This window comes from Rousettus aegyptiacus, unplaced genomic scaffold, assembly GCF_014176215.1.
Source record: "Rousettus aegyptiacus isolate mRouAeg1 unplaced genomic scaffold, mRouAeg1.p scaffold_m13_p_12, whole genome shotgun sequence".
Lineage (NCBI taxonomy): Eukaryota > Metazoa > Chordata > Mammalia > Chiroptera > Pteropodidae > Rousettus > Rousettus aegyptiacus.
The window spans coordinates 8,159,207-8,186,411 of NW_023416287.1; the positions used below are offsets into that span (position 1 = coordinate 8,159,207).

At 45.6% G+C, this 27,205-nt stretch overlaps 1 protein-coding gene across 3 annotated transcripts in view; it reads left to right on the plus strand.

Moving 5' to 3' along the window:
• Nucleotides 1–24,653, plus strand: part of B4GALT5 (beta-1,4-galactosyltransferase 5) — a 67,604-nt gene extending 42,951 nt beyond the window's left edge. For 2 of the 3 annotated variants that reach the window (XM_016143730.2, XM_016143731.2), the window contains exons 2-9: nucleotides 5,753–5,887; nucleotides 14,139–14,252; nucleotides 15,578–15,702; nucleotides 16,571–16,687; nucleotides 17,359–17,546; nucleotides 18,239–18,361; nucleotides 20,473–20,574; nucleotides 21,444–21,591. In XM_016143730.2, coding sequence (XP_015999216.1) covers nucleotides 5,753–5,887; nucleotides 14,139–14,252; nucleotides 15,578–15,702; nucleotides 16,571–16,687; nucleotides 17,359–17,546; nucleotides 18,239–18,361; nucleotides 20,473–20,574; nucleotides 21,444–21,591 — 1,052 coding nt within the window. Of the gene's footprint in view, nucleotides 1–5,752; nucleotides 5,888–14,138; nucleotides 14,253–15,577; nucleotides 15,703–16,570; nucleotides 16,688–17,358; nucleotides 17,547–18,238; nucleotides 18,362–20,472; nucleotides 20,575–21,443 lie in introns of all 3 variants that reach the window. The other variant, XM_016143729.2, reaches the window with a different exon arrangement.
• The last annotated feature ends 2,552 nt before the right edge of the window (nucleotides 24,654–27,205 follow it).

The following is a 27,205-nucleotide window of genomic DNA, read 5'->3' on the forward strand; positions in this document are numbered from 1 at the left end:
AAAGGACTAGGAAGCTAATAGAAGGGGAAAGCTTGAGATCCCATCTCCTTCTTAGGCACAGCTGAATTCAGAAGACTCAATTGTTTTGTTGTCCTGGCTTAGATATTCATTTAGTCAAATATTTATTATGCATCCTGTACTCCAGACTCACTGTTCTGGCCACCAGGGAGGGGCAAAGCTTCTTACACTCATGGAGCTCATGTTCTAGTGAGAGAGCTAACAGTAGACAAGACAAATAAGAAAGGGTGTAGTACGTTAAATAGAAAAATAAAGTAGGGAAGACAGATTGGTGTGTGTGTGTGTGTGTGTGTGTGTGTGTGTGTGTGTGTGTGTGTTGGGGTGTTAGGGCATTGGGTTAAGACACAGATTTTAATGAGTGGTCAGGAAGGAATGGCTTTCTTTTGCTACTTCTCTTTTAGCTTATGGAGCCAGATGTAAAAAAATCAAATCACTAACTCAAGTATATAGAGTCTTGTGATTCTGTGTTTACCTCCTAGGTTCATTTTGTCAGATTATTTTGCTCCTAATCTGGAATGTCAGATTTTATAGTCTTGTGAGGAATTTTTATGAGTCAGAGTCATTTATTAGTGTGTGAAAGTCACGTTACCTTATTCATAAGCATATGGTGGCTGACTGGAATTCTAGTGGAGAGAGGAAATGTGTCTTTCTTCCTGTAGGGCGCCCAGTGCTTTGCTCCCGGAAACTCTCCAGTTATAGCCATGGCCCAAGGCTGCTTATGTTGGCATCTGGCTGGAAATTAATTTCTCATCAAAGTATAAAAAAGTTATTGATAAGCCCGATTTTATAGCAAATGTTATTTTAGCATATATCATACTGCATTATAATTTCTTGTTTAATCGTGTCTGCGCCTTATTCTGTGTTGTCTTCCTCACCCTTGGCCCCCAGTGTGTAAAAAGCACTCAGAGAAGTAGGCTTTCAATAGATGCTTCTTGACACAAGGGAGGGTTTCCACTGTGATTCAGCCACTGTTGATTAGGACCACATATTATTGGAAAGTACCATTTTTCAAAGTAAAGCTCATCAAAATGTTGTGGAACCTCACTTCTGTTTTTGACTTCACTATCTCTATGGCCTTGGGTGAATGACTTCTGGAGGACTTACCTAAAATAAAAAATCAAGATGATATCTCTTTCACAAAGGCATGGATTTTCAATGGGATAATTTAGATTGAAAGCAGCGTGTGTGTGCATGCACACTTCCTAGTTTAGGCCAGAGGCATGGGCTAAATTTGGTAATGAGACTTTTCATAGGGACACTTGTAAGGTCTTACAGCTGGATCTATAATAACCAGCTGCATGAGCACAAAACAGAAGGGCAGCTTAGCAGGAATGTATCTAAAAAAGATTGAGTATTTTGCCTCCAACAAGCTTAATATGAATCAATAATACGATGTGACTGTTGTTCAACGGCATTCATTATCGCTTAATTAATTATCGTTAATTACCTCCCATGTAATGGAAGTTTCAAATTCTCACAGAAATATCCCAAACAGAATTTCCCAAAGTGATTTCTACAGAGAATCACTTGATGTTTGTAGTTATTACGTTGGGGCAAGGGGAGGGCTGAGGGGTTAGATAATTGAGCATCTCTGTTGGAAAATTCCTTTAGCCTTGAGTTATTGTGAATTGTGGCTCTCCAAGAGGGGGCTCGTCAGCGCCTTGGCGACCGATGGAACAGGACTGCTGGTAGTTCAGCATGTTTCTGGGCCCAGACTGTCCCCGGACCACTCGGCACGGGTACCACCCTTTGTCACATGTAGACTACAGAGCCAGTATCCAGAGGTGAGCAGCCGGGACAGGGAGGGACTTTGTGGACGTACCATGGCTGGGACACTGTCGAGCAAGGATGCTGCCAAAGTAACATCCTCGGATGCAGTTGTGTCTTGCCACAAGGCCAGGTTCGTTGAGTGGGACCTTCTCAGATTAACCAGTCGGGTGTCCGCGCATGCATGCAGGTTAACCCACGGAGAGGGGAGGGTGCCGAGGCTCACCCACAGAGCGAAAGCGCGACAGTCCTCTGCGTTCCTGAAGCGAGCTCTGGCACCGGAGCTGCCCTCCTCCGGTTCCCTTGTCAGTCCTAAGCCAGGGGCTGTGACACGCAGAAGAGGGTCGGGGTCTTTGGCTCTAGCAGCACCGGTGTGATGTGTTCTGGTCAGACTTGAGCGTCCTGTGTCTGACTGAAGTGCTCAGCTTATGTAGCCCTCAGTGGGCAGAGTTCTTCAGTTATCAGTCATGGGAGCCGTGACATTTGGCTGTGACATTTCCGTGGTTTTGGGTGGTCCAGTCACACCCTTAGGGCGCTCCCTTCAAGTGACTTGATTGTTTACCAGTTGACCGTACTGTCATGGCTCCCAGTGGAGTCCATTTTGTAAATTCCAAAAAAAGCTCTCATTCTTTACGCTCTGTACAGGCATACAGAGGAAGTGGGGCTGTCTAGCTTGCGGTGTGGGGGACAGTCACTTAGGGTCGGGGTGAGGGTGTGTGCGAGGGAGACCGAAATTGCCTGTGTTTGAATATCTGAAGTGTAAGAAAGGGATTGACTGTTCTGTCAAAAGGCAGAATGAGAACCAGTGGGTAAAAGTGACTTGGAAACGCTTTTGGACCCCACCTGAAGTAGAATCTTTGAAGATAGCTGCATTTTACATCCGGTTCTATAGTCTTGGAAGGCATAGTTTTTGGGTGGTGCCAGAGTATTAGATGGTTTTGAAACGTGTCCTTTAAAATCTCATTTAATTCCCAGTCTATAAATTTGTGATTATTTTCTTTTTTGGGCAAAATTTATTTCCTCAGCCTTTTATTTTTTCAGTATTGTGCAAATAATTCCTATGCATAATTAGAAAAGGCATTAATAATAATGTGGTTTGTGTCAATTTGTTAGTTGAATGACACACGGGACAGTTGTTAACAAACTAAGACAAAATCTAAACAAAAGGCTCATCCTTGATCATCGGTAACAGTGCCGCAGAGATGTGCAGAGATGTGAGGAGGGTCGGCTGGGGAGGCGTGGAGATTGGGCTTAAAGGATTAATAAGGTTTGCGTGGCAGAAAGAACAGACTCACGGGAGGGTCAGCAGAGGCCCGGAGATAAAGGCAAGAGACATAGAAGACTTGTGAGCAAGCGCACTGCAGATGAAACTGTAATTAAGAGGTAAAGATTTGAGAGCTGTCTCCTTAAGAGTCATCGTTTAAGCTATTGGGGGTCCTTGAAATCTTTGAGGGGGAGATTGTGGCTAGGGATGAGCGAGATCGTAAAGCTTAGTGGTTAGAGCATCGTGCACCTGGTTCCGATTCCTCCTCTGTTGACTTTGGTGAAGCTGCGAGGAGAAACTGAAGCCTGGAAGTTGATTATAAATTGAATGATATAACTTGCCTCCGAAGATAATCGTGAGGATTGAGATGAAGAATTATGTGATCAGGTGCTCAGTAAATGTTACTTACTGTCTTATTCGTTATATAGCTGTAGTTGCCTAAAGCAGTGGTTCCGGAAATGTGGTCCTCACGCCAGCCGCCCTGGTATCATCGGTAAACTTGTTACAGGTGCACATTCTCCCCCCTCTCTTAGGTAGACAGCGTCATCTCTGAGAGTGGGGCCTGGGAAGCAGCAGGCTTTAAAAGCTCTCCAGGACATAGATAGGCAAGGTAAAATTTGAGAGCCGACCTAGAGGAATCCTGCAGTTGGGATTCAGAACTAAGAAAGGGAGAGAATTTAAAAGAGGAGCTTAACAGTAGTGTCCTTTGCAGTGTGGAAGGTAAAAGGCACAGAGATGATCTTTAAATTTGTGGGGAACAGCTTTACACACAATGTTCAATAAAGACTTGGTTTTGTAATATTGAAGACAACTGGTTTAGTGGTGTGTTAGGGATGGAAGGAAGACTTGAAGACAGTTATATATAACATATATAACATACAAATTATGTAGCCCAAATGATATAAAAAATGCCACAGAACCACTTTAGAAGGTTCATATTAGATAATGTTTAAATCTTATGTTTAACAGGTAATTATTTATGCACTGCCTACCGACTGGGCATTGTGCTATCTGCTGTATATAGATATGAGATATAACTTTTGTTCTCAGAGGCTTCACAGAATTACACTTTTTTGAAGGATTTAAAGCTATCTTTTTTTCCTCATAACTTTCCCCAGCTACAGAGGACGGGCATTTATCTGACCTGTTCTCTGAGGATGCAGAATTAAGCGTGCGTTGGTCTTGTAGTCAGTGCCCGGCCTGATTTGAAACTGCTGCCTCATCTCTGAAAGCATTCTGAACACGGACTTCTTTTATTATTTTATGGCTTGGGGATATACCTTAGAGGTGATTTTAAAACTTTTGAAAGATTTTCCGTCCCTGTTTAACGTGGGCCGCTGGGGATTTTCGATGTTCAGAGTTGTGCCCGTTGGTTTATGTCCATCCCCATCCCCATCACCACTACAAGCACCAAACACAATGGTCCGAAGTAAAGTAAATTGACTTCTAAGCTTCATCTAGTTAGTTCTTATTTACTGCGCATTATGTGCTGGACACCGTGATAACAATAATGAAATAGAGTCAACAAAATCTGTCTTGTCTCAAGCCAGGGCAGCAGGAGGCCATGTATATTGAGTCTGGAGGAGAAGCTCGCATTCAGGGCCTGCCTGGGGCCTGGCTGCAGGTCAGCCAAGAGTCTGGAGGATCGCAGACACACACCAGAGTCAGATTTGTAAATGTCTTACCAGCCCTGGAAGATGCCCCCCTTTCACTGTGGCGAGGGAAACGTGAATAAATTAGAATGGCCGGTTGAAACGCTGTTTTTAAACCTTACAATGTTTGGAAAGTAGATGGCATGGTATTTGAGATTGCAAGTTCGATACAGGAATTACATTTATTTGTGTCTGTGAGCTCCCAGTTTCGTGTCATAGAGAGACTCGAAGAAAACCTGGCGGAGATCACTCTCCAAAATGACGATGATTGGGAGGCTAATCTGAATAATCATTTGTTAAGAATACGTTTTCTATTTTGTTCTGTTCTTATTACTCTGTAACTGACGTGTAACATCAGTTTTCGTTGTCGAACGATATGATTCGATATTTGTATGTATTGCAAAGGGAACTGTGTTTTGGTACTTGCCTCAAGCCCCTGTTTTTTCCCCATGGCTTTGGACTTTGGGGCTGAGGTGGGTGGGTAGTGAGTATTGCTGATATTCTTTCATGATCTTCTTTTTCTCTCTAAATACCCAAAAGAAAAGTAGCTAGACTCTTAGTCCACCACTTTTAAAAGATCGCCAAGACCAGCTCCAGACGAAGTGTTTCCCGTAGGAAGACCCAGCCAGTGGTTTGTTTCCATTCTCTGCGGATAGCCCTTGCGTGTTGAGTGGGCAAATTAAAGAGAGCAGAGATCTTCTTTAAAACATCGTAATTGATTTATAAAGGTCTTTCCGACTGCAGTGCTGGAGTACAGATTAGGTATTTGAAGACCTAGTAGAATATAATTTCTTAAAAATATGGTTTCTCTAAAACTCCTGAATATTAACAGAAATGCCCCTAAGTCCTGCTTGCTACCCGAGGAATGCTGGTGTCCTGAAAACACTGAGCCCAGTATGGAAATGAGAGTCACACCGTTGCTTGGGTTTTAGAGCTGAAGGAGATTTAAAAAGAAAGAAGGAAACCTAAGGTGATGCGAGGATTTTCGTTGTGTTTTAATGGCTGCTTTCGAATTCACTTCTTTTTTTCCCCTCCCTTCTGTTTTCTGCAGTGAACACCTACCTCTTCATGATGCAAGCCCAAGGCATTCTGATCCGGGACAACATGAGAACAATAGGCGCTCAGGTTTACGAGCAGGTGGTTCGGAGCGCGTATGCCAAGAGGAACAGCAGCGTAAATGACTCAGGTACACTTTTAGTGAAGACGTGTTCTGTTTAGAACGTCTCCTCCCAGGAGAGGGAACATTGGTTCAAATAATTGTTTTTGATGGAACAAAGTACATTGTGAAAGAGGGGAAGGTTTGGCTGAATTTGACCTTATTGCTGAAAAAGAAGCCCTTGCAAAATGAACCCTTCCTTGCTTGTTTCGCTCACACTATATTAAGGGTGACTTTTTGCTCCCAGTGCTCTCCCAGGAGGAGGAGGAGGGACGATTACCTTTCCAGACCCCTCCCTTTCAGTGTGGTTGCCCCCAGTAGGCAGATTAAGCATACATTTAGGGCACCAGCAAAACAAGCATCAAAAGCTCTTTCTGGAAATAATTTCAAAAAAACGTGTTCAGACAGCCAATGAGGAAAAACAGAACTCAATGGGACTTCCTTACACTTACTTTATGGCTTCACATTGTGGAGTTTGTTTTGTTTTGTCTTTCGAGTTATATGCGGTGGCATAAGGATGGTCCCTCTTGTTTTCAAAGCGAATCTGGCCCTGGTTCCCACACAGGCAGAGCTGCCCCGATCCTGTTCTTCCTCCTGCATGCTACTTGAATTCCTTTCCACCCAGGGGGACTCGTCATTTATGAATGCTTTCGTTGAAACTAACAAGTTTCCATTTCAGAATAATCATGTAATCTGGGACAGTTTCTACAAATTAAAAGAGCAACTTGTGGAAGAAAAGGTTAATAGGTCACCTAGTTTAACTTCCTCAGTCAGGTGCGGTTTTCGCCCAGTGGTTTCTTTCCAGCTCCGTGGCTGAGTCTGGTGGTCAGATTCCTTCAGCTTTGAAAAAAAAGCTTTTCAGACCGGTCAGCTGCACATCGCAGTGATGGACACAAGAGTGAACATTTCTGCCTCGGTCTTTGGAACATTTACCTGTGGTTTTTATTATCTTAAAAGCACTAGACCTATATAAAGAGGAAAAAAGAACACAGAGGTTAGACGGCTTGCCTAACATCATATTGTAAGAACTTGTTCCTAAATCATAGCTTTTACTATTTTTATTAAAGACCAAATACGTAGGAAGTTCTTTACTTTTGAGAGAAAGCTGTCTTTTTTTGGTCTCCCTTTTTAATTCTTCCAAAAATCGAACACAGGAAGTATTTCCAGATGGTTAGGTGGGACAGTTGTGAGGCTTGTCCAGTCTAGCCAGGGATAGTTTAAAAAATCGGTCCTGTGATTTCATTTTGCTAAACGTTCATGATTCGTTCTTTATCTCTTTAACCACGGGCTAATGTGCACTCTCTGGCTTCTAATTTCTCTGGCTTACTGATTTCACTCAAGTCTACTGTTAAATGTATATTTTAAACAATATTCTTTCTTCCAAATCAGTCCTCTTCTTCTGTAGTAAGTCCAAGGTAGTCCACAGCTCACTGTGGAATGTGCAGTTTCTTTGCAAACATTGCAAGTGAGAGATTTTTTGTAATGCTCAGGCTCTCAAGAGAAAGCATTACCTCTCAAAGGGAAGTTCAGTTTTTAAAAGAATTGACCACATCCTAATTTATCCGTATGTCCTCATGGCCTCAAGGCTGGCTTACCAGCAAAAAAGGACTATAGTTAGCAAACAGATAAGCTTTGGTACTTCCTTCTTGTTTGCAAAGAGCAAGTACTGGACTTCTCAGAGCTTTTTAGCCAAACTGTGATCTCCGACAAATTGCCTGAGCTGTGCGCCACACCCTGAAGAGGAACCCCTGTAGATCTGGAAGTCAAGAGAGAAGGCTGAGCACATTTTTGTTCCCTAATTCACTGTGCGTGGCATTAGGTTTTGCAAATGATCCCCACATACTTCCTCTCACTTGACTCGAATATGGCTCGGTCAGATGGCCAGGATATTATGTCGCTTCCATTGCTCACATGTAGTACAGATCATCTTGGGGGTGTCGGAGTGCCATGGTCATGTGACTTTCCCTAAACCCTGCCCCAAACCTGCTTCAGGACTGTGCGGTGAAACTAGGGAGTCCTTTGACTGCCATTCCATAGCTCTTTGTGCTCTCTGTCACTCTGGTTAAAGGAACATTTGTGCTGTCATTACGTTTATTTAGTCTGGGTGTTCATGCCTCTGCAAGGTTAGATGATGCTGGGACTTCTGTCTGGGCATTTGGCCAGGTCGTCTGTTCTCTCCCAGAAGTAAGAAGGCTTCATAGCAGGACTCCATCTCTGCACGACTGCTGCCGATCTGGCAACACAGGGTCTCACGAATTCCCTGAGGCGTTGTTGTCTTTGAAAACTGAGTGCAGAAGTGACTTGCATCCTTGGAAGGCACACCCAGGGACCAATTATTTATTTGACTCTACTTGCATTTATTTATTCTCAAATTATCATATGCCAAAATAATTCTTCCCAACATCCTTCTGGTTGGAATAGTTAATCATTTTTATTTTTAATGTGCCTATTTCCCTTATAAATTGGAAGTCTTTGCTGTTGGGGGCTTTGTCATGCTAGACACTGTATCATCTCATGGAATTCTCACAAGAACTCGGTGAGGTAACTAACATGTGTCCCCCTGTCCCCCATTTTGGGGATGAAGGGTCGAAGCACTCAGGGATGACGGGGCTTGGTGCAGCAGTAGGGCTGGAGTTTGCTGGCCTCCGAGTCCCAGCGGTGCCCTCACGGGGCCTCTGCCATCTCTGTATCCCCAGCACCTTGCACATTGCCTAGCACATAGGAGGCTCTCAGTAAATGAATTTTGAGTGCGTGAGTGAATAGATTTAACAAGAAAACACATTTTGAGTGTCGTAACCTAATTCTGAGATTACCGTCTTGATCAGCTTCTGTTATTGGCACATCCTTAGCTAGTTAATAAAGAGGAAATATAATGTCACTGGAAGTATATTCAGAGAAAACCGACCATTTTAAGCTATTTCAAAGCAGTTCTTTGCCTCGCACAATCAGAAGAGGGCATTCTGGGCCTAAAACTGCTAAGGTAGCTGGATGACTGACCCCAGTGAACTGGCCACTCTCACCAGGAGCGCTGTGGACTGATGAAGGTAGCCTGGACTGAAGTGGTCCACCAGCCCAACTGCCCCGCCCTGACCTAGTGCGATGACACATACCCACCTTCAAAGGCCTTCATTAAGTGTGGCTAAAAAGCTGAATGTGACATTTAAGTAACGGTAGCCTTCTTTATCTTTGAAAGCTAAAGTGCTTGTCTAACAAGAATGTTCTTTGGGGAATCAAGACTATGAGCTTGGAAATAAGTCTGAAGTAATGACCTGGAGAAGCTGCTTCTTGTCACTGAAAGCCATTGGTATGTGACATCGTGAGTCCTGCAAAACTTATGAGTAGTAGGAGTAGAGGGACCTGCAAAAGAATATTGACATTCCCTGGGTTCTTTCGATCTAGCCATTTAGTTCTATAGGTGAGGTGAGGAGTTGGATGGTCTGGCATTTCTCATTATTAAATATGAATTTCCAGGTGCCATTCTGTCTAGTAGCTTTTAACCAGAGGGAGATTTCTTACTTCTGTACAAACACGCGCACACATGTATGCGCAAGGCTCCCACACTTACGGTCCCACTCCCGTCTTAGTCAGAAAAATGTTCTGTTACCCACATTTCTCAAAACAGGTCTGCTGCCATAGGCAAACAAAATAAAGAAAGCCCTTTGCCAGTGTACTTTGCAATGTGTTCAGTGAGACAGATATTCATAACCTTTTACCTCTGGTTCTTAGATGCTCAGTCCATAGTCTCCTCTGTCTGCTCTCCTGCAGGCAGGCAGACATCCTCAAACGTGCTCACTCTTGAAGAATGCTAATTCTTTATATTTTGCAGACACTTGTTCCCATGACATCTTTTCTAGTATATGTAAATGTCCACGTTTTTCCTAAGCAGAGAGGCAAGCGTTTCATTTTTCCTCAAATGGGAAAGAAAAGTGGTGGTTTTTTCTAGAATCTGTTGGCCAGCAATTTCCAGACCGTGCTTAACTCAGTTTGGTAATACAAGGGAGACAGCAGAGTTTTGCTGCCACCAAGCAGCCATGTCAATTGTGACTGTGTATTGGAATCCCTCGGGATTGGGGCGGGTTTAAAAAAATACTGATGCCTACATCACAGCCCCAGAGGTTCTTTAACTAGTCTGGGGCATAGCCTGACATTAGGGGTTTTTAAAAGCTTCCTGGATGATTCTAACGTGCAACCCAAGCTGCTGAACAACTAACTGGTGTCGAGCGAAGTTAAATAAGCAGGCCGTTCGCACTAGAGGCAGGAAGGATGTCTGGAGGTTTCCCATTTTATAAATGTAAAAACAGCTGCTTTCTGTACCCTCCTACCTCCCTTGCTGGAAGAACATGTCCTAATTTGAAAGAGATGAGACTTAAATAAATGAAAAGTAAAACCGAGGCCACAGACAAACGCCAAGAGGCTCGTTCGTCCCTTTTGGCGGTTCCCTCGTTCAGTGGATACCTGCTTCAGCAGAGTAAGGAATTGCCGAGCGGCTCCCCTGGGGACCATCTGCAGTGCGATCCGCCCCTTTCCAGGCGGCCGGAGAGGAGAGCTAGGGCCGCACGACAAGCCAGCAGTTTTACCAGGTCACGAGCAATGAATTTGCTTCGCCTCGTCCCTTTCTTTGAAAGGTTTCTGCTGCTGACGAGAAAGCAGATTTGAAATGTTTTTCTAAAGAACTTGAAATTAGAAATGAGGAAATTAGAGTTTTTGCAGGGATTTCCCCCCCAAGATGTAGGGCAAGATTATTGTCCTTTTGATTCCACTTGGGAGTTATATGTGAGGGTTGTTTTTTTTTTTTAATGACATTATTAATTTAGTAATCAGAGGAAAATAATAGGTGCTTTGTTTTGTCCTGTTTCAGTCCATTCTAGTTGCTTCCAGGCTTATTCTATCAGTGTGTGAGGGAAGTAGAAAAGAAATTATCTGTGTCTTCAAACAGACCCCAAAGGTAGGATCATTAAGGTTAGGAAGTGTAGGAAGTGTCTTGTTTCCTCTCCCGCATGTTTCTTTTTACTTCTTATTTCCTGTTTAGATTGTAGCTCTAAGGCTTTGTTCTGTCATTGCCTAGAATTATTATTCTTTTCTGTTTTTGTTGATTTGCTTCTAAAAATGCTTATTATAATACCTCTGAGAATCTTTTTGCCTTCTAGGCAAATGTAATTACTGTGATACTATTCCTAACCGGCTTCTCCCTCCACACATGTGCACATCACAAACATACATTTTCTAGTACAAATAGAAACTAATTTTTTTTCTTAGAGAATTGCATGCGGGGAGGGGTATGTGTATATAACAAGCCAAATCAGAATCATGCAGAGCAATGTTTAGTACTGGAAGTTGAGAAAAGACTCGGTTTAGGACGGATTTGCACGTTGAACTGAGAGGACTTTGAGCTGATTTCTTTGTAAATGTAATTTTGCCTTTAGGGTTCATGCTGACTTGGTTTCTGTCTTTATGTAAAAATGCAGGCTCAGGGTTTTTCAGGAAAGCTACACCTAAAAAGGACAGAGAGTCGTATTCTGTTTATTTCCTCCCTTTTAAGAGACTGTTAACATTCTCTTCAAGTTGCCTCTCATCACGTTTTGTTCTGCATATCCACAGAATAAGCAGCCATGTGCCTGTATAAAAGGATTCACTGTATTAGCTGTTTGAGTCTTAGAAACACTCCCATAGTGCTTTTTAAAAAATATCTGAATTCCAGATTGCAAAGTGAATTTGAATAGGAAGTTTTAATTCATAGAATCAGCATGAATCCGAAAGGACTGTGAGGTTTTAATCCTGCGGAAAAATAGTGTAGTGTCATAGAAAGATCACTAAGCCAGAGCTTAGTCGGATATTTGTCGCATATAGGCAAGCCTTCTTGTACAGGTCGTATATATGATGCCTCAGTTTCCTTGTCTATGAAAAAATAGGAGGTTGGAGGGGCCCCTTCCTACTGTCCCCCAGGAAAAAAGCATCTGCTTCACACTCTTAAAACCCCTTTAAATGACAGTAAAGAGGTACGTATGTGTGTGTGTGTGCACGTGTGTGCATGTGTGTGTACACATGCATGTAATGGCCTAAACCCTTAAGAATGAGGACAGCAAGAAGCTGACCACAGCAAAAATTTTTGGAAGTTGCAAAGCAGAAGGACCAGCCATGAAGGGCTTAACAGTCTGCTAACATGGCAGCATGCAAAACCATCCACCACCCCGATGTATACCCTAGACTCTCCCAGAAGCGCAGGAATTAGCAGTATCAGGTTCTTTAGGGGATAAGAATAAAGGTAGCAACTAATACAAAGGTTGGTTCGGATACCCAGATCCCTTTCCCCGTCTTGGCAAAGCACTGGAGACTTGATAAGCTCCCGAGAGAGTAAAACAGAGGGTCCCTCACCTTGGGGATACCTGACATGTTTTAGGATGTTTGTGGCCAGATCTGTACCATCCTGGCAGGAGATCAGAATAGACTTCTCTGGGGGAATCTGACCGGACCCAGAGGAAGGACCCAATGGTACTGATGCTGGAACCAAACTTCTGGCCATAACACCCTGGGATGAAGAACCTCAGTCCAGACCTTCCCGGTTAACCAGTTAGTGCCCTGCTTTTAAATATTAGCAGATGACCAAGGATCACTGTGCTCGAGGTCAAAACAAACAAGCAGCAGCAAATTGGAAGAAGCAGACTATGCTGGGAGAATATTAAAACAACAGTAATATATGCTCTCAAGGGTAAGGGGAAAAGGATAGCGAACATGAAACCATAGACTGTAAGAAATGAACATTCGGAAAGTGGAAAAGACTTTTTGAAATTAAAACTGCAGTAGAAGAAATGATCATTAAAAGAAGGACCAGGTAAAATTGATGAAATCGGTAGAGCACGAAAATGGCAAGATAGAAAGTCAGAAAAGACAAGAAAGTTAGAGGACGAGGAGGTCCAACCTCCAAGCCATGTTTTCTGGTCTCCATAAAGAGCACAGAATATGTAGGGGAGGAACCCACAGTAATAATACCTCCTTCCTGCTGCCAAATTCAAGAATCGGAAGGCATGACTTGCTGGGCTTTAAAAGGCCCACCAGTGGGTCCACACAGTGGGTGAAATAGAACCCCTAGCAAGGCACAGCAACGTGGACTTTCCTGGACAAAAGAGAACGTTCTTTACACTTCCAAGAAGAAGTTACTGGTTACCGTTGACAAGGACCAGGAGTTGGAATGGCTGCAGACTTAACAGGCACAGTGGAATCGAGAAGGCGGTGGGGCAGCATCCTCACAGTTCTCAGGAAAGCCATGTCCAGTGTCAGATTGGATAAACCCAACCAACCTGTAAGTCACACGAGGAAGAGTAAAAACAGATACATGGGATTTCAAAATCACTTCCCATTCCCCCTTCTCAGGAAGATACTAGGAGGATGTGCTCCATCAAGCGTTAGAAAGGGAGAAATTAAACTTGGGGAAGATGAAGTTCAATGCTGTAGAGAAATGCAAGGACTCTCCAGGGCAGGGAGGAGGGGAGATCCGAGGGCGGCATCTCACCTCAGACGCAAGGGAAAGCCAGTCTAGTTTCGGGTGGGTCCGAAGATGCTGGGCCTTCTTTGGGAGGACGAAGTTGAGATCATACTGATGCCTGTGAATGTCTTACGTGGAGATGCAGTGGTAAAGGGCATGGTGTTGAGGTCGTCATTATTCCGTATAAAACTTGGCAAACAGAAAAACAGGAGTCACCGCATGAAAAAATTATGCAGGAAGTGAAAAGTAATCATAACTTTCCACATTTCTCAGCTATGAATAGTATCGATAGAATCATCAGAATATAAATGCCAAAGCCTGTCCTAACCACAGTGTTCCTGTGACTGTCGGGAGATCGGATGGTGGAAAGGATATGTGGTATGGGGGGGAATCTTGTCCCCATAGTGGGAAGTCGGTAAGTAAGACCTAAAATGAAGTATCAGGAGTAACTGTGTAGGCAAATGGAGGTAAATACTAAATAAAGTAGTTGGCTAAAGGAAGCGGGAGTTGTTCCCTTAGAGAGTAATGTGTGGGGCGGGGAGTTACATTGCAGTTATTTAACTGTATCTGAGTGCATGTAACACTGTAATACTAATAAGAATAGTAACGCTGGTTAACATAGTATCATCCAATTAACATTTTTATTACTAGGTCTAAATTTTTAACTGCGGTGGAAGAGCTAGTCCTGAGTCCTTCACAAAAGATGATACCTAAGAAGAAAAGTTCTTCGGTAGGCATCTAAGAACTGCAGAGATGGTCACGTGTATCAGTCTGAGTCGCCTTTTTCTCTTACCTCTCTAGATTATCCTCTCGACTTGAACCACAGCGAAACCTTCCTGCAAACCACAACTTTTCTTCCCGAAGACTTCACCTACTTTGCAAACCACACCTGCCCCGAAAGGCTCCCTTCCATGAGTGAGTAGAGCTCTCACTGATCTTCTGCCCTGAAAACTGATGTGTCTTTTTATTTGATTAAAGTACAAGGGAACATGTCCTTCCCCAGAAAGTCTGGCTGCACAGAGAACATAGGTGCCTCCCGGCCATCGGAAACAGGGGCTGTTACGTGTCCTGACTCTTCTCTAGCACCTCTGCAAGGCCACTTGTGTTCTTGGTGCCATTTTCTACATTTTTCCTTCTTTCCTTTGCTCACACACCCTTCTTTGTAACTTGGGGTCTGTTGGGATGTCCTAGAGAAAGTATAGGCAACCAACTTTATCTTTTAGTATAAATCTTACACTGATTATAACTTGTTTACTATGAGGAAAGTTATTTCTTCAAAAGATATTTGCACACCGATGTTCATAGCAGCATTATTCACGAAGGCCAGAACATGGAGGCAACCAAAGTGTCTTAACAATAGATGATTTGGTAAAGAAGTTGTGGTACTTATACACAATGGAATATTACTCAGCCGTAAGAAGAGATGAAATACTCCCATTTGCGACACCACGGATGGACTTCAAAGATAATCATGCTAAGTGAAATAGGCCAGAGAAAAGGTTGAAAAGCGCATGATATCACTTCTATGTGGGATACAAGCCTAAAAGCAACAAATGAACAGGACAAACAAACAGAGACTCATGCACATGGACTATATATACTAGTGGTCACCAGAGGGTAGGAAGGTGGAGGAGGGGGTCGGTAGACAGTTAAAGGGGGCTCAAATATAGGGGAGTAGGTGGAGGGCGAAGTGGGTAAAGGGAATCAGATATGTGGTCGCTAGTTAAAATTTTTGAGTCTTCTTTCCTTCTTTCTTAGACTCCCATGTGTACTCTAAAGCGGTGACAAGTATTGTGCCTTTTCTATGTCTTAGACGGCTTCGCCTTTTAACGTACATTAGAGATGGAGTGTTCTGAGTTTGAACATGACCTGTCAGGGTCACTGATAAATTAATTGGGACAGTGTGTCTATATTTGTCTCAGGAGCACACAAGAGATGGCTCCAAGCTCAGCCACTTTTGAGAAGCTCAGCTGCTGTTGTATTTGGTCTTGACGTCTTTCTGTACCACCCCCCGCCCCCACCTGGCAGAGGCAGAGCTCTAAAGTCTTGATTTCTCAATTCGCTGCTTTACCCAGTCACAGTGATGAACCGAAATGCAGTGAGTTGGACAGCAGAGGAAGGGACTGCCAGCCCTGACAAAAACACAACGAGCCGAAAAGGTGTTGACATTCCCCGAAGAGTGAAAGACTCTGTCGTGTTCTGGCCTCTTCATTCCCTCTTTTTCCCTCCTCTCCCTTCAGAGGGCCCAATAGACATCAACATGAGTGAAATCGGAATGGACGCCATTCATGAACTCTTCTCCAAAGACCCAGCCATCAAGCTCGGAGGTCACTGGACGCCTTCTGATTGTGTGCCTCGGTGGAAGGTAGGGCGTGAGGTCAGACCTGAGGCCCTGGGTAGCCCCCACACACACACTTGCCATCGCTTTGGGTCACCACGGGGTTTGCTGACGATGACATTTCGTAATTCGTGCCCCGCTACCCGATGGAAAAGTATTTTCATTGGATGGAGATATTTGGGAGGGATGGGTTTCCCTAAGTAGCCATAGAGATTTGCATCATCCCGGCGACTGAGCGTGACCCTTTTTTCTTCCCCGCAGGAAGCCATTTTCGCAAATTCAGTGCTTCATGCCTTAACCGTATTCGCTGTTGTTCCTATGAGTTTAGTGGAATAGAAAGCCGAGTTAGATAGCCTGACGCTAAGGGGTCTTTTAGTGTGTTCCTGCGTGACCGTAGGCAGGGAACATCAGTGCTGCGGCCCACGCTTCTGATGCAGGCCGAAGTCCATGCCGTCTGCAAGTGTTCATTGCGGTGCTTGCTCCCCGCCGGCCCCGTAGGACGCTGCGGCGCCCCGATAATCAAAGCAGGTCAGGAACAGATCCGTGTTTCCAGCCCGTTGCTGGAACGGAAAGTCACCTTAATGGCCATCGTTAAAAAATAAACGCGTCTGTGTTCGGGCGCATTGCACGTTGTAAAGGGAAGTCGTGGTTTGCGAAGCCTCCCTTAGGTGGGCGCTTCTCGGTCTGCGGCTGCACCTGCGCCCGCGCACCGTGGGAGTGGACGTCGTCCTCTGGGCCGCGGGCGGGAACGCGTTCGTTCGGCAGGCCCGCTGTGCGCCTGGCGTAAGGACCGGGTCTGCTCCCCAGGAGCCGGCCCCCAGTTGTGCAGGGGCGTCCTGCCGCGAAGCGGGCGTCGAGAGGACTAACGGGCGCCCCCCACTTCCCCCCGCTGCAGGTGGCGATCCTCGTTCCCTTCCGGAACCGCCACGAGCACCTCCCCGTGCTGCTCAGACACCTGATCCCCATGCTGCAGCGCCAGCGGCTGCGCTTCGCGTTCTACGTGGTGGAGCAAGTGAGTGGCCTCTCCCCTCCCCTCCCCTCCCCTCTCCCCCCCAACGGCGGTCGGCGGTCTGGGCTCTGGGCGCTGCAGGCCCAGTCGAACCGAACCGAAGGCTTCCGACTGAGCCACCTCAGGTGGGCGGGGCACAGAGAGCCGTCTGGTGCTCCTCGTAGACGTGGTGCTCCTCGTAGACGTGGTGCTCCTCGTAGACGTGGTGCTCCATCCCCACAGATTCGAGTCCCAGAGGGAGCCTCGTTTGCCCCTGAGTGAAGGCCTCCCGTGTGGTGGTTTCGCAGGAGCAGCTTTGGGCAGTGCCTTTAGGCTCCAGACCCAGGAGATCGCCCTCAAGTTAAGGAGCCACAAGTAGAAATGGCACGCTGTCCTTTCTTCCCCTTATGGGGCCGAGTAATGTCCTCGAGGCTGTGTACGGCCGCATGCCTGCCTCTGCAGCGGCCTCGGGAGAGGGGAGCTTAGGTTCATCACTGTCACGCCTTGTATTTCTGAGGAAATCGAGGCCAGAGGTCAGGTGGCCTGCGAGTCGGTGATGAGTGGCCCTGGACCTGCCTCGTTTCTGGCCTCGCGACTTTCCCAGTCGGTTTCGGTCAGCTTTCTTTCAGGCAGGGCTCGGGGCAATGGCAATTTTGCTTCAGGGGTCCTCAAAAATGAAGTTCTGCTTCTTCTAGGCTGGCACCCAGCCCTTTAACCGAGCCATGCTTTTCAACGTCGGTTTTCAAGAAGCAATGAAGGACTTGGACTGGGATTGTCTTATTTTTCATGATGTGGATCATATACCAGAAAGTGACCGTAACTATTATGGATGTGGACTGATGCCAAGGCACTTCGCAACTAAATTGGATAAGTACATGTATCTGTGAGTATCTTTTTTTTTTTTTTTTTTAATTAAAGAAGTTAAATCTAAAAGGTAGAGAAACGAAGATGGCAAATCCAATTAACTCTAGCCCAGATGCCCATCTGCTGGTGAACAGATCAGCGGAATGTAGCGTATTCATACAGCGGATGGCTATTTGGCGATGTAAAGGAATGAAATGCTGGTGTGTGTGACGGCACGGATGAACCTCAAAAGCATTGTGCTAAGTGGAAGGAACGAGTCGAAAAAGACCACATCTTATATGACTCCATTTATACAAAATGTCTAGCATGGGCGAATCTACAGAGGAAGGAGAATAGTGGTTGCGTAGCATTGAGGAAAATAGGGGGCAATGGGGAGTGATGGCTAATGGGTATAAGGCTTCTTTTGGGGATAATTTATTTAAATGTATTAAAATTGGCTGTGGTCACGGTCACACGGCTGTGAATGTACTAAAAAATATCATCAAATTATGCACTGGAAACGGGCGAAGAATTACACGGTGTGTCCGTTGCGTCGCGATGAAGCTGTTGTTGGAAGTTGGGTGAGCTGCCCCGGGCGTTGCATCTCAGCAGGGGGAAGCCGCTCCGGCCGGCCCGGGCAGCAGCGCAGAGCGCGTTGCTTCGCTTAAGACGGTTGGTTCTCCGGTGAGCCGGCCCGTGCGCAGGTGACCGATGCCGTGCATCTCCTTTTAGGCTCCCTTACACCGAGTTCTTTGGCGGAGTGAGCGGCCTGACGGTGGAACAGTTTCGGAAAATCAATGGCTTCCCTAATGCTTTCTGGGGTTGGGGTGGAGAAGACGACGACCTGTGGAACAGGTACTGCGCACCTCCCCCCCTCCTCCCTCCCCCCACCCCCACCCCCACCCCCACCCCCACCCCCACCCCCGCCATGTCCCGAGCCGCTGCTCTAGGTTCTGCAGGCCAGCGCTGCCCAGTGGCGTGACGTGTGTGCCACCCAAAACATTCCGGCAGCCACATTTATTAAAAAGGGTGAAAAGAAAAAGAGGCAAAATATGTGTGACCGTATATCCAAAATGACTTTGTTTTAACATGCAACCAATATAAAATGATAATGGGGTGTTTTACATCCATTTTTTCCTTACTCAGTCTTCGAAGTCTGGTGAGTATTTTCACACTCACAGCAGATTTCACCGACACCTCGGACCAGAGGGCGAATGTTAGTGTTAAGGTGCACACAGATTCCTCCAGGCCATCAGGGAAGGCCTGCGCATTCCGAGGTTGTGTGAACAGTCTGTGAGTGGTGTGAGCTAATATTTTTTCCAAAGTGAGTAAAGAGTAACTAAGTAAGGAATGAATTAAGCAAAAGAATTTCCACTTCGTAATTATTTAATTTCTAGCTTGGCTTTAAAAAAGAAAGTGTGTGTTGTTGGTTGTTAATTACAAAGTAATTTTTGCTGGTAAAAATTTATATGATACAAAAGTGTATAAACCAGAGCATATAATAAGTAAGTCTTCATCCCCATTACCATCCTATTTTATTCCCAAGAAGTAACTGTTTTAATGAGCTGTTTTCTTTCTGTATCTCTTTCTATCCATACATAAGCAACTCAGACACATCCCTTCTCGTGTTCTAAACATGTTACTGTAGAGAGAGCCAGCTTCTTTATTTTTAACAACTGCGTGGTATTCCTTTATGTCCATACACAGTAATTTGTTAATCCTCTCCTATTGTTTACAATTTTGAACATCCTTTGTTCACGTGTACAAATATTTCTTTAGACGAAAGACTAGTTATGGAACTACAGAGTCAAGAAATAAACGCACTTTCAATTTCGATAGTTACTGCCAACTTTTCCTCCAACAAAGATTGCAAAAAGATTCCAGCAGGGGCGCGTTAGCATGCCCCGTTTTCTTACACCGCTGCCAACGCTGGAAATAAACAGCCTTTCACATTAGACTTTCAGTAGCCACGCGTGGCTCATGGCTACTACGTGGAACAGAGAGGCTCCAGACAATTCTGTCTCAACCTGATAAGTAAAAATGACATCTCGTATTTTAAATTTGGGTTTCTTAGGAGCCTAGGCAGGTGGAAGAGCTTTTGCGTACACGTGACTGGTGTGACTGACCCTTGAATTTAGTCGACCTGCCCCGGGACAGTTCATCTGTCACAGTTCTCGTCCTGTTCTCTGCAGCTCAGCGCTGGTGCAGAGGGCTGGCTCCCCCCAGCACACAGTAGGTGTTCCATTTATCAAATGAGTGTAACATGGAGTCAGGAGGATGTTGAAATAATATGAAAATGACCGTAGATTTCACATAGAAACACCCAAAGTCTACCCTCATATATTAATGATTTCTTAGAGCGCAGTCGAGTTTCTCGTAAACCCAACTTGGGAAATCTTATCCTTGTCATATTAGGTAAATATCCTGTATACTTCCTCTAAATTCTGCTTCCCTCCTAGTGACTGGTCCTAAATTGTGAAATTTTACATCTAGAGTGAAGGATGTAATGTAAATAAGCTCATCTCCATGGAGACACAGCTCTGCCTAAGTAGGGAAAATGTGCAGCAACTCTGACTTTGCTGACTCGGCTTTATGCTGGATTGTGGAAGGGAAGTGTGCTGTCCACCCCTGAAAAAAATGTTTGCGACGGGACCCAGCTGAGCGGGCAGCGAGGGCGTGTGTGCACTCATCTGCCGAGGCCACTCACTGTTGGGCCTGTCACTGAGAACCAACATTAAACCTTACTCTCAAGAATTTTGAATTTCTTTCTGAATTTATAATTTTTTTTCCAAAACTTTTTTGTATTGTAGACTTCTTTTCTAAAACCATGAACTTATCCGGAGGGTGCAGGCAGTTTGAATATTTGGAGGAAGTTCAGCTTGGGGTTACTCTGGCTCGGCATAGGTTTGGTCACCGATAGGGCTCGATCATTCCATCTAAAAGCCCATTTTCTTTGTCTTGGACAGAGTACAGAATGCAGGCTATTCTGTGAGCCGGCCAGAAGGGGACACGGGGAAGTACAAGTCCATCCCTCATCACCATCGAGGAGAAGTCCAGTTTCTTGGAAGGTTGGTGCAATGTTTTTATTCCTCTTCCAAACATCCGCTATACTGTTCATTTCTAACCGTCCCAGAGCATATCTCAACCCCTGGTCTTACTCCCCAGCCCCTCTCCAAGGTCCTGCTCTGACAGCTGTTTTATAGTTCCTGTATATATTTCAACTGTGAGGCAGACGTTTGGGGGTGAAATCAGACGATTGTTGAAAAATTGGATCGTAAGATCGTTTAAGGAAATCACTCATTTGCCACCTTAAGCTTTGTAGTCTCCTCTGTGGCCTTACAGGAGTTGGAAGGAAAACAAGTCCTCTCGGGTAAAAAGGTCTCCGTGACTCACACCGACGTGACCAAACAGAGTTGGCACCGTTTTTGCAAACTCCAGTTCTGGGACAGTGTCCCTGAGCCCCTGTTTGTGTCGTTCCAGTTGATTTAATGCCCTCTGCTTTTAATAAGGAAATTCCAGATTAGACTAATTGGGGCATGTAGACAGAGTGACATCTACATCTTCAAGAGTGGCTCTTTGTCTTTTGTCACTCGGGGGAGGATGGTTCTCTGGAGAGCCCATTCCGAGCGCTCGAATTGTCTTCATGGAGTTAAGAGGGCACTGAACACAGACTCGACTTTCCCATCTGATGTAACCGTAGTATCTTCCCACCCACTTCCCTTCTCTGTGACCTCAGGCAAGTCGTTGAACGGCATGAGCCTTGGTTTTTTCATCTGCTTAAGGGACAGGTGCATTAAATAATGTCTGAGTAAAACGCCTGGCATGAAGGAGGAGGTATTTCGGGTTATGTCTCCTCCCGTGTTCTGCCCTGCTCCATCCTCTGTCGGGAGGAGACCGGACCCTTGCTCAGAGCCGGCTCTGTTCTCTGCGTCGACAGGTATGCGCTGCTGAGGAAGTCCAAGGAGCGGCAAGGGGTGGACGGCCTCAACAACTTGAACTACTTTGCAAACATCACATACGACGCCTTGTATAAAAACATTACTGTCAATTTGACACCCGAGCTGGCTCAGGTGACGGAATACTGACATGAGGAGAGAAGACACGTTTCTTTACCCAGCGCCACCGAGAAAGCAGCCCGATGAGACATCTGGGGCTCCACGCAGGACCGCAGGACGAGACTCACAAGTACAGGGTCTCGTGGAGGATCACAGGGTTCCAGCGGAAAACGTGAACAGAGCCCACGCACAAGACGCCTCCACTGTTGGGAGCCGCTGGGATCGTGGGGTTCGGCTCCAGACCTCCTCTCATCAGGACTGGCTTCCTGTGTTCACGAGACAGATGTCTGTCCTGCTGCTCTTCTCCCCCTGTCTCCGTCCCATCTTATCCACAACCTCCAGAACCGTGATCCGCCACGGTCCCGCCCAGCATCTGTTCCTGCGAACGGCCTTTGGCGCCTCCTGGCCTTCGGGGCAAAGATGCAAACCCACCACAGGGCAGCTGTGTCTGAGGAAGAGCAGTGAAACTCCACACACCATTCTTCATCTCTGGTGTTCTCTTTGGTTTCGTTTAAAAACACACACACACAAAACAAAACAAAAAAACAACTTACCTGCTTTGGGTGGGGATCGAGGGTGGAGTGGGAGGGATTGGGGAAGATAAATAGACATGTAACAATCACTTCTTGAAGAAGTATAATTGTAAATAAGCCATGTAAAATGCCTTTTTAAAATTTAATTTTATAGCTGGCTTCATTTCAAACTGAGGATTTATAGATTAGATCACTTATTTGGTTGGCAAATGTAGGAACTGAGTTAAAATGCAGTGGAAGAGTGTATCTCCCAAATTGCTGTCATTTTGGAAAGGAGTGGATTTAGGGCATGTCACAAAAGAACAAAATAGTCCCATCTTTGTCACTGGTAGCTAACTTCTGCCCCGCCCATCCCCTTCTTCCAAAGTCTCGCTCTTGACCTCTGCTCTGAGTTCTGTCACCCCTGTGGGCAGTAAGCACTGTTCCAAGTCTCTTGCTAAACTGGAGGCTGTTTTTTTTTTTTTACAGCAGGCTCCTCTCCCTGCTCCACGCAGACCGGCAGGGGGGGAGGGCTGGGCAGGCTCACCTCCTGGGTCTCTGGACTTTGTCTTGTCCTTTCATCATCAGAGAGAGGATGGATTGTGTTTTCTTTTTTGTTTCTCTCTCTCTCTACGTTTTTTGTTTGTTTGTTTGTTTGTTTTGCTCTTGTGGAACATGGTCACAATCTCTGAAATCTGTGCCTAAATTAACTGGCTGCGGTGATTCTTCTATTTCCCTTTTTTGGTTTCTGGACAGATTTTTTGTCCACATTTTTATTGACCTTACATAGAACTAATGAACTATTGAATGATGAACTTAGCCAGGGAGCAGGTGACACTTGTGTGCTCCGGGTCCACTGGGATCCAGGTTAGAGTAAACCAGAGCTTTGAACTTAGAGGAACAGAGCTCCCCGGATGTAGGAGCCCAGGTGTTCCAGTCACATCCCCATGTGCTTCCTGAAGTCAGATTCTAAATCGCATTTGACTTTGTGCCTCTGTTTTTCCCTGAGCCAAATCCCTCAATCCTTAGTCCCCGTTGGCTTCGGCAGAATTCTGAAAAAATGCCAGTTTTTCCCTTTCCTTCTCCATAAAACATATTTATATATCGTGATTGAGAGTACTTTCTGAAGAGTACTTCATATTTTTTTTAATTGCCTTGTTTGCCTTCAACTTCCTTAATTTTCATGGTTTACATGGATGTGTGTGTAGGGGTATATATGTGTATACACGTGTGGGTTGGATTTTTTTTTTTTTTCGTTGCATGTGTTGGTTACATGGACATATGATCCCCACAAGCTGTGGGAGTGATTGGCCAGGCTTAGTTTTTTGTTCTTGTTTTTGTTCTTTTGAAAAGAGTGGTGTTTAGAAAATAAATTGCATTGCAAAGCTCTTATCGGCTCGTATGAGAGAGCAGGCCGCTGCCCTTGAAAACGCTGGTAAGTTGTATCATATGTTTTAAAAGAATTCGAGAATTTCATGCTTTACAAGACCTTCACGAGGGAACATTACACACAGACGTTCATCTGGATTTTCTTTGATATATGGTGCGTAGAGCAATAAAGATTTCTTTCCCCTTTCCTCCACCCCCGCCCTCCCCCGGGCACTCCCAGATCTCTGTGCTGGACTTGGTGCATCTCCTCCCTTCTCATTTCCCCCCCTTCTTTCATCATGGAAAGCTATAAGCTGCTTGCAGGGTGACAAAGCTATGATGTCATTTGGAAGAATTTGCCGGGACAGACTGATGGATTCTTGGCAGTGTTATGAAATGGTCTTGTTGGACGCTTGTTTTATCAACTTATTTACCACCGAGAACCACACGTTGGCAGAAGGCTAACACCTGATTTAAAAAAGGAAAGGTCCCTTTTCACAGGGTCACTTCAATTATCTTGGCGATCATGTGTAAGTTTGTTTTATTAGTATGAAATCTCTTACTGTGCACTGTTAGTTACTTATCCACCAGGCCGAGTATTGTGTGGGAGACTAAACTGTTAAGAACCTACAGACAGGCCTGCGTGCTGTCAGTGGTGTGAAATTCTCATGTTAAAAAAAAAAAGAAGAAGAAGAGTAAGAACCAAATGTGACCTTGTGTATATTTTGGCAGCTGAGATTCTTTAAAGGCTACTGATAGACAACTCCTTAAATCATTCTTGTCTTTGATTACTGTGTACGGGGAAAGGTTTTTCCTTTCACTCTGTGTTTTTTTTTGGGGGGGGAGGGGATTTATTTGTAAAAAAAAATATTAATTTTGCCATTACAGGGACTCTTTTGGAGTTCCTCTACCACAGACATTAAAAGCTGAGCAACAGCCACATGTATTGATTGTATCCACTCACCATTGACGATGACATTGAACGTAGCTAGCTCATTGACATCGCTATGTTTTTTTTTTGAGCTTGTTCTTATGTTTTAAGAGGTGCCAGGGGTACATTTTTGCACTGAAATCTAAAGATGTTTTAAAAAAAACACTTTTCACAGAAATAGTCCTTTGTCATTACATTATTTACTCATGTGTTTGTACATTTTTGTATGTTAATTTATGAATGATTTTTTCAGTAAAAAAAATACATATTCAAGAACTCAACCTTGGTGGTCGTCTCTATTTGTCTAGGACAGTTTGGCTGCTTGGGGCTTTTCCTTTCTGTTCTCATGGGCATTCGGCCGCTTTGTTTGCTCCTTCAAGCACTTGTCCACCTTGCCCAGCTGACCACTGGGTGTTCCTGGAGAAATACTGCCCGCCCGACCTCTGCGACCAGACCAGCTGACTGAAAAACTCAGCCGATGGAGCGAAAGCACTGAACCCCCCACTGCACTGTCCAGGCCTCCTCCTTCACCTGGATTTTCTTTCAAGGATTGGCTCAGGTGACACCCAAGTCAAATAAGACCCCTGGGTGAGGGGACGCTGTGGGTTGATGGACTTTGGGTCTCGAAGGCCCCCTGGGGCCAGGCTAGAGTTCGCCAACTGCCCGAACCTGCCTGTGATCATAGCTTCTATTTATTGCGTGTTTAACACTCACTAACATTTATTGAGCATGAAGTTCTGTGTCCAGGTGCTCAGGGTAGAAGACAGGGTTAGTGGCCTCATAAGCAAGCTTACTACTTTCCCCCCACACCCCGTCCTCTCAGGGGGAGGGGATAATTAAAATTCCAACCATGGTAAGTGCTATGAAGACAATACCAGTGGGCCGTGAGCGCCCAGCAGGGCAGGCATCCCTGGGGTGGGGTGGGTGAGCTGAGGGGAGATGAGCAGGGCGCCCAACAAGCTGCAGGACCCGGAAGCTGGTGAGGCTGGAGAGAGATCAGAGGGGCACACCTGGCACAGTTTGGCTGGGGAGGTGACAGGGCCAGACTGCAGTGCAGGCCCTTGTGGGCCAAGGTAAGGAGTTTGGGTTGTGTCCTGGGAGCAGTGGGTCCATGAGTTTCCCACAGGTAGGACTGGGTGTGATGTGAATAGATTAATTTTTAATAGATGGCGCAAGTTGCAGGGGAAATGGGGGATTGCAGAGAAGTAGGGGGCTTATTGGGGGAGCCCGGGTGTGGGGGCAGCAGGGAGGAGAGGAGATGTAGGGATGCTGATGTAATACCTGGACACATTGCCCTTGGGATGGAGCCGCCGGCTCCCCCTTTGCATGAATGGCAAGGCCGTTCCCTGAGACGAGGGCACTGGAATTGGACCAGGAGCACAGGGAAGATCGTGAGGTCAATTGTGAGTGTACTGAGTTCAGGTGGCTTCGAGACAACCGAGCGGAAATGACCAGTAGGCCGTGGTACATATTCTGGTTTGGGGACTCAGAGAAACAATCGGGATCAGGGGTGGATTTGAGTCTGGTGTTGGAGATCAGTGAAGATCCAGGAGAAGATGAGATTGCTCAGAGACGGAGTAGAGCAGGAGGCATAGAGGGAGAGCAGAAGGGCACCTTGGCCCAAGGCTCTCGGGTCTTCGTTTAATAGCTGTCGAGGGTGAGTGAGTGGGGCAGACAGGAAGCGTGAGGAGAGGGAAAAGCGAATGGGGCAGGAGCCCGAGGAAGAGATGCTCGAGGGAGGGGTCCACAGCGGATGCAGCAAGAAGGTGATGCGAGATGCGTGGAAACTAATGATCAGCAGCTGGTCACGCGGCAAGAGCCATTTTGCTGGACGTCGGGGTGGGAGCAGGGGACGCTGACTGGGCTGAGAAAGGAGGAGACGAAGCGGCGGTGAGTGCGGGCATCTCTTGGATTTCATGCCAAGCGGTAAAAAAGAGAAGGCTGGTAGCAGGAGCCAGTGTGTGAGGCTAAGGATTTTTTTTTTTTTTTAATTTATCGGGGTGACAGGTTAATAAAATTATATAGGTTTCAAGCGTACGGTTCAATAATATGTCATCTGTATATTGCATTGTGTGTTCACAGCCCAAAGTCAGATCTCCTTCCGCCACCATATATTTGACCCCCTTTACCCTTCCTCATCTGCCTTCCCCTCGCCCCCTTCCCTCTGGGAAAGTAACCACGAAACTGTTGTCTGTGTCTGTAGGTTTTTATTGTTTGTTCGTTGCTTTCAGTGAAATCATATGGCTCTCAACTTTGTCTGACTTATTTCACTTGGCATGATGATCTCAAGATCTACCCACGTTGTCACAAGTGGCAGGATTTCTTTCATCTTTTCTTATGGCCGAGTCATATTCCATTGAATAAATGTACCACATCTTTACGCAGTCATCTATCGAAGCACACTTTTATTGTTTCCATGCCTTGGCCACTATGACGCATGCTGCCGTGAACATCGGGGTGCATATATCTTTACAGATAAATGTTTTCAAGTTTTGGGGGGTAGCTAGCCAGAAGAGAAATCGCTGGGTCATATGGTCAACCTGAATGTTTGGAGGCACCTCCATACTGTCTTCCGTAGTGGCCGTACCAGTTTACATTCCCACCCAGCAGTGTAAGAAGGTTTCGGGGAGGCTTTTGATTTTGATTTCCCAGCAAGGGGAACCCGAGTGTGTTCTTGGGAGATGGCTGCCAGAGAAAGATAGCTGAATATACGAGAAACTGGGGACAATCCGGCAGGAATGTTCCTGAACTAGTGACAGGGAAGGAGACAAAAAAAAAAAAAAAGAAAAGAAAAAGAAAGAAAGAAAACAAAACCAGGGGGAACGAGGAGCTT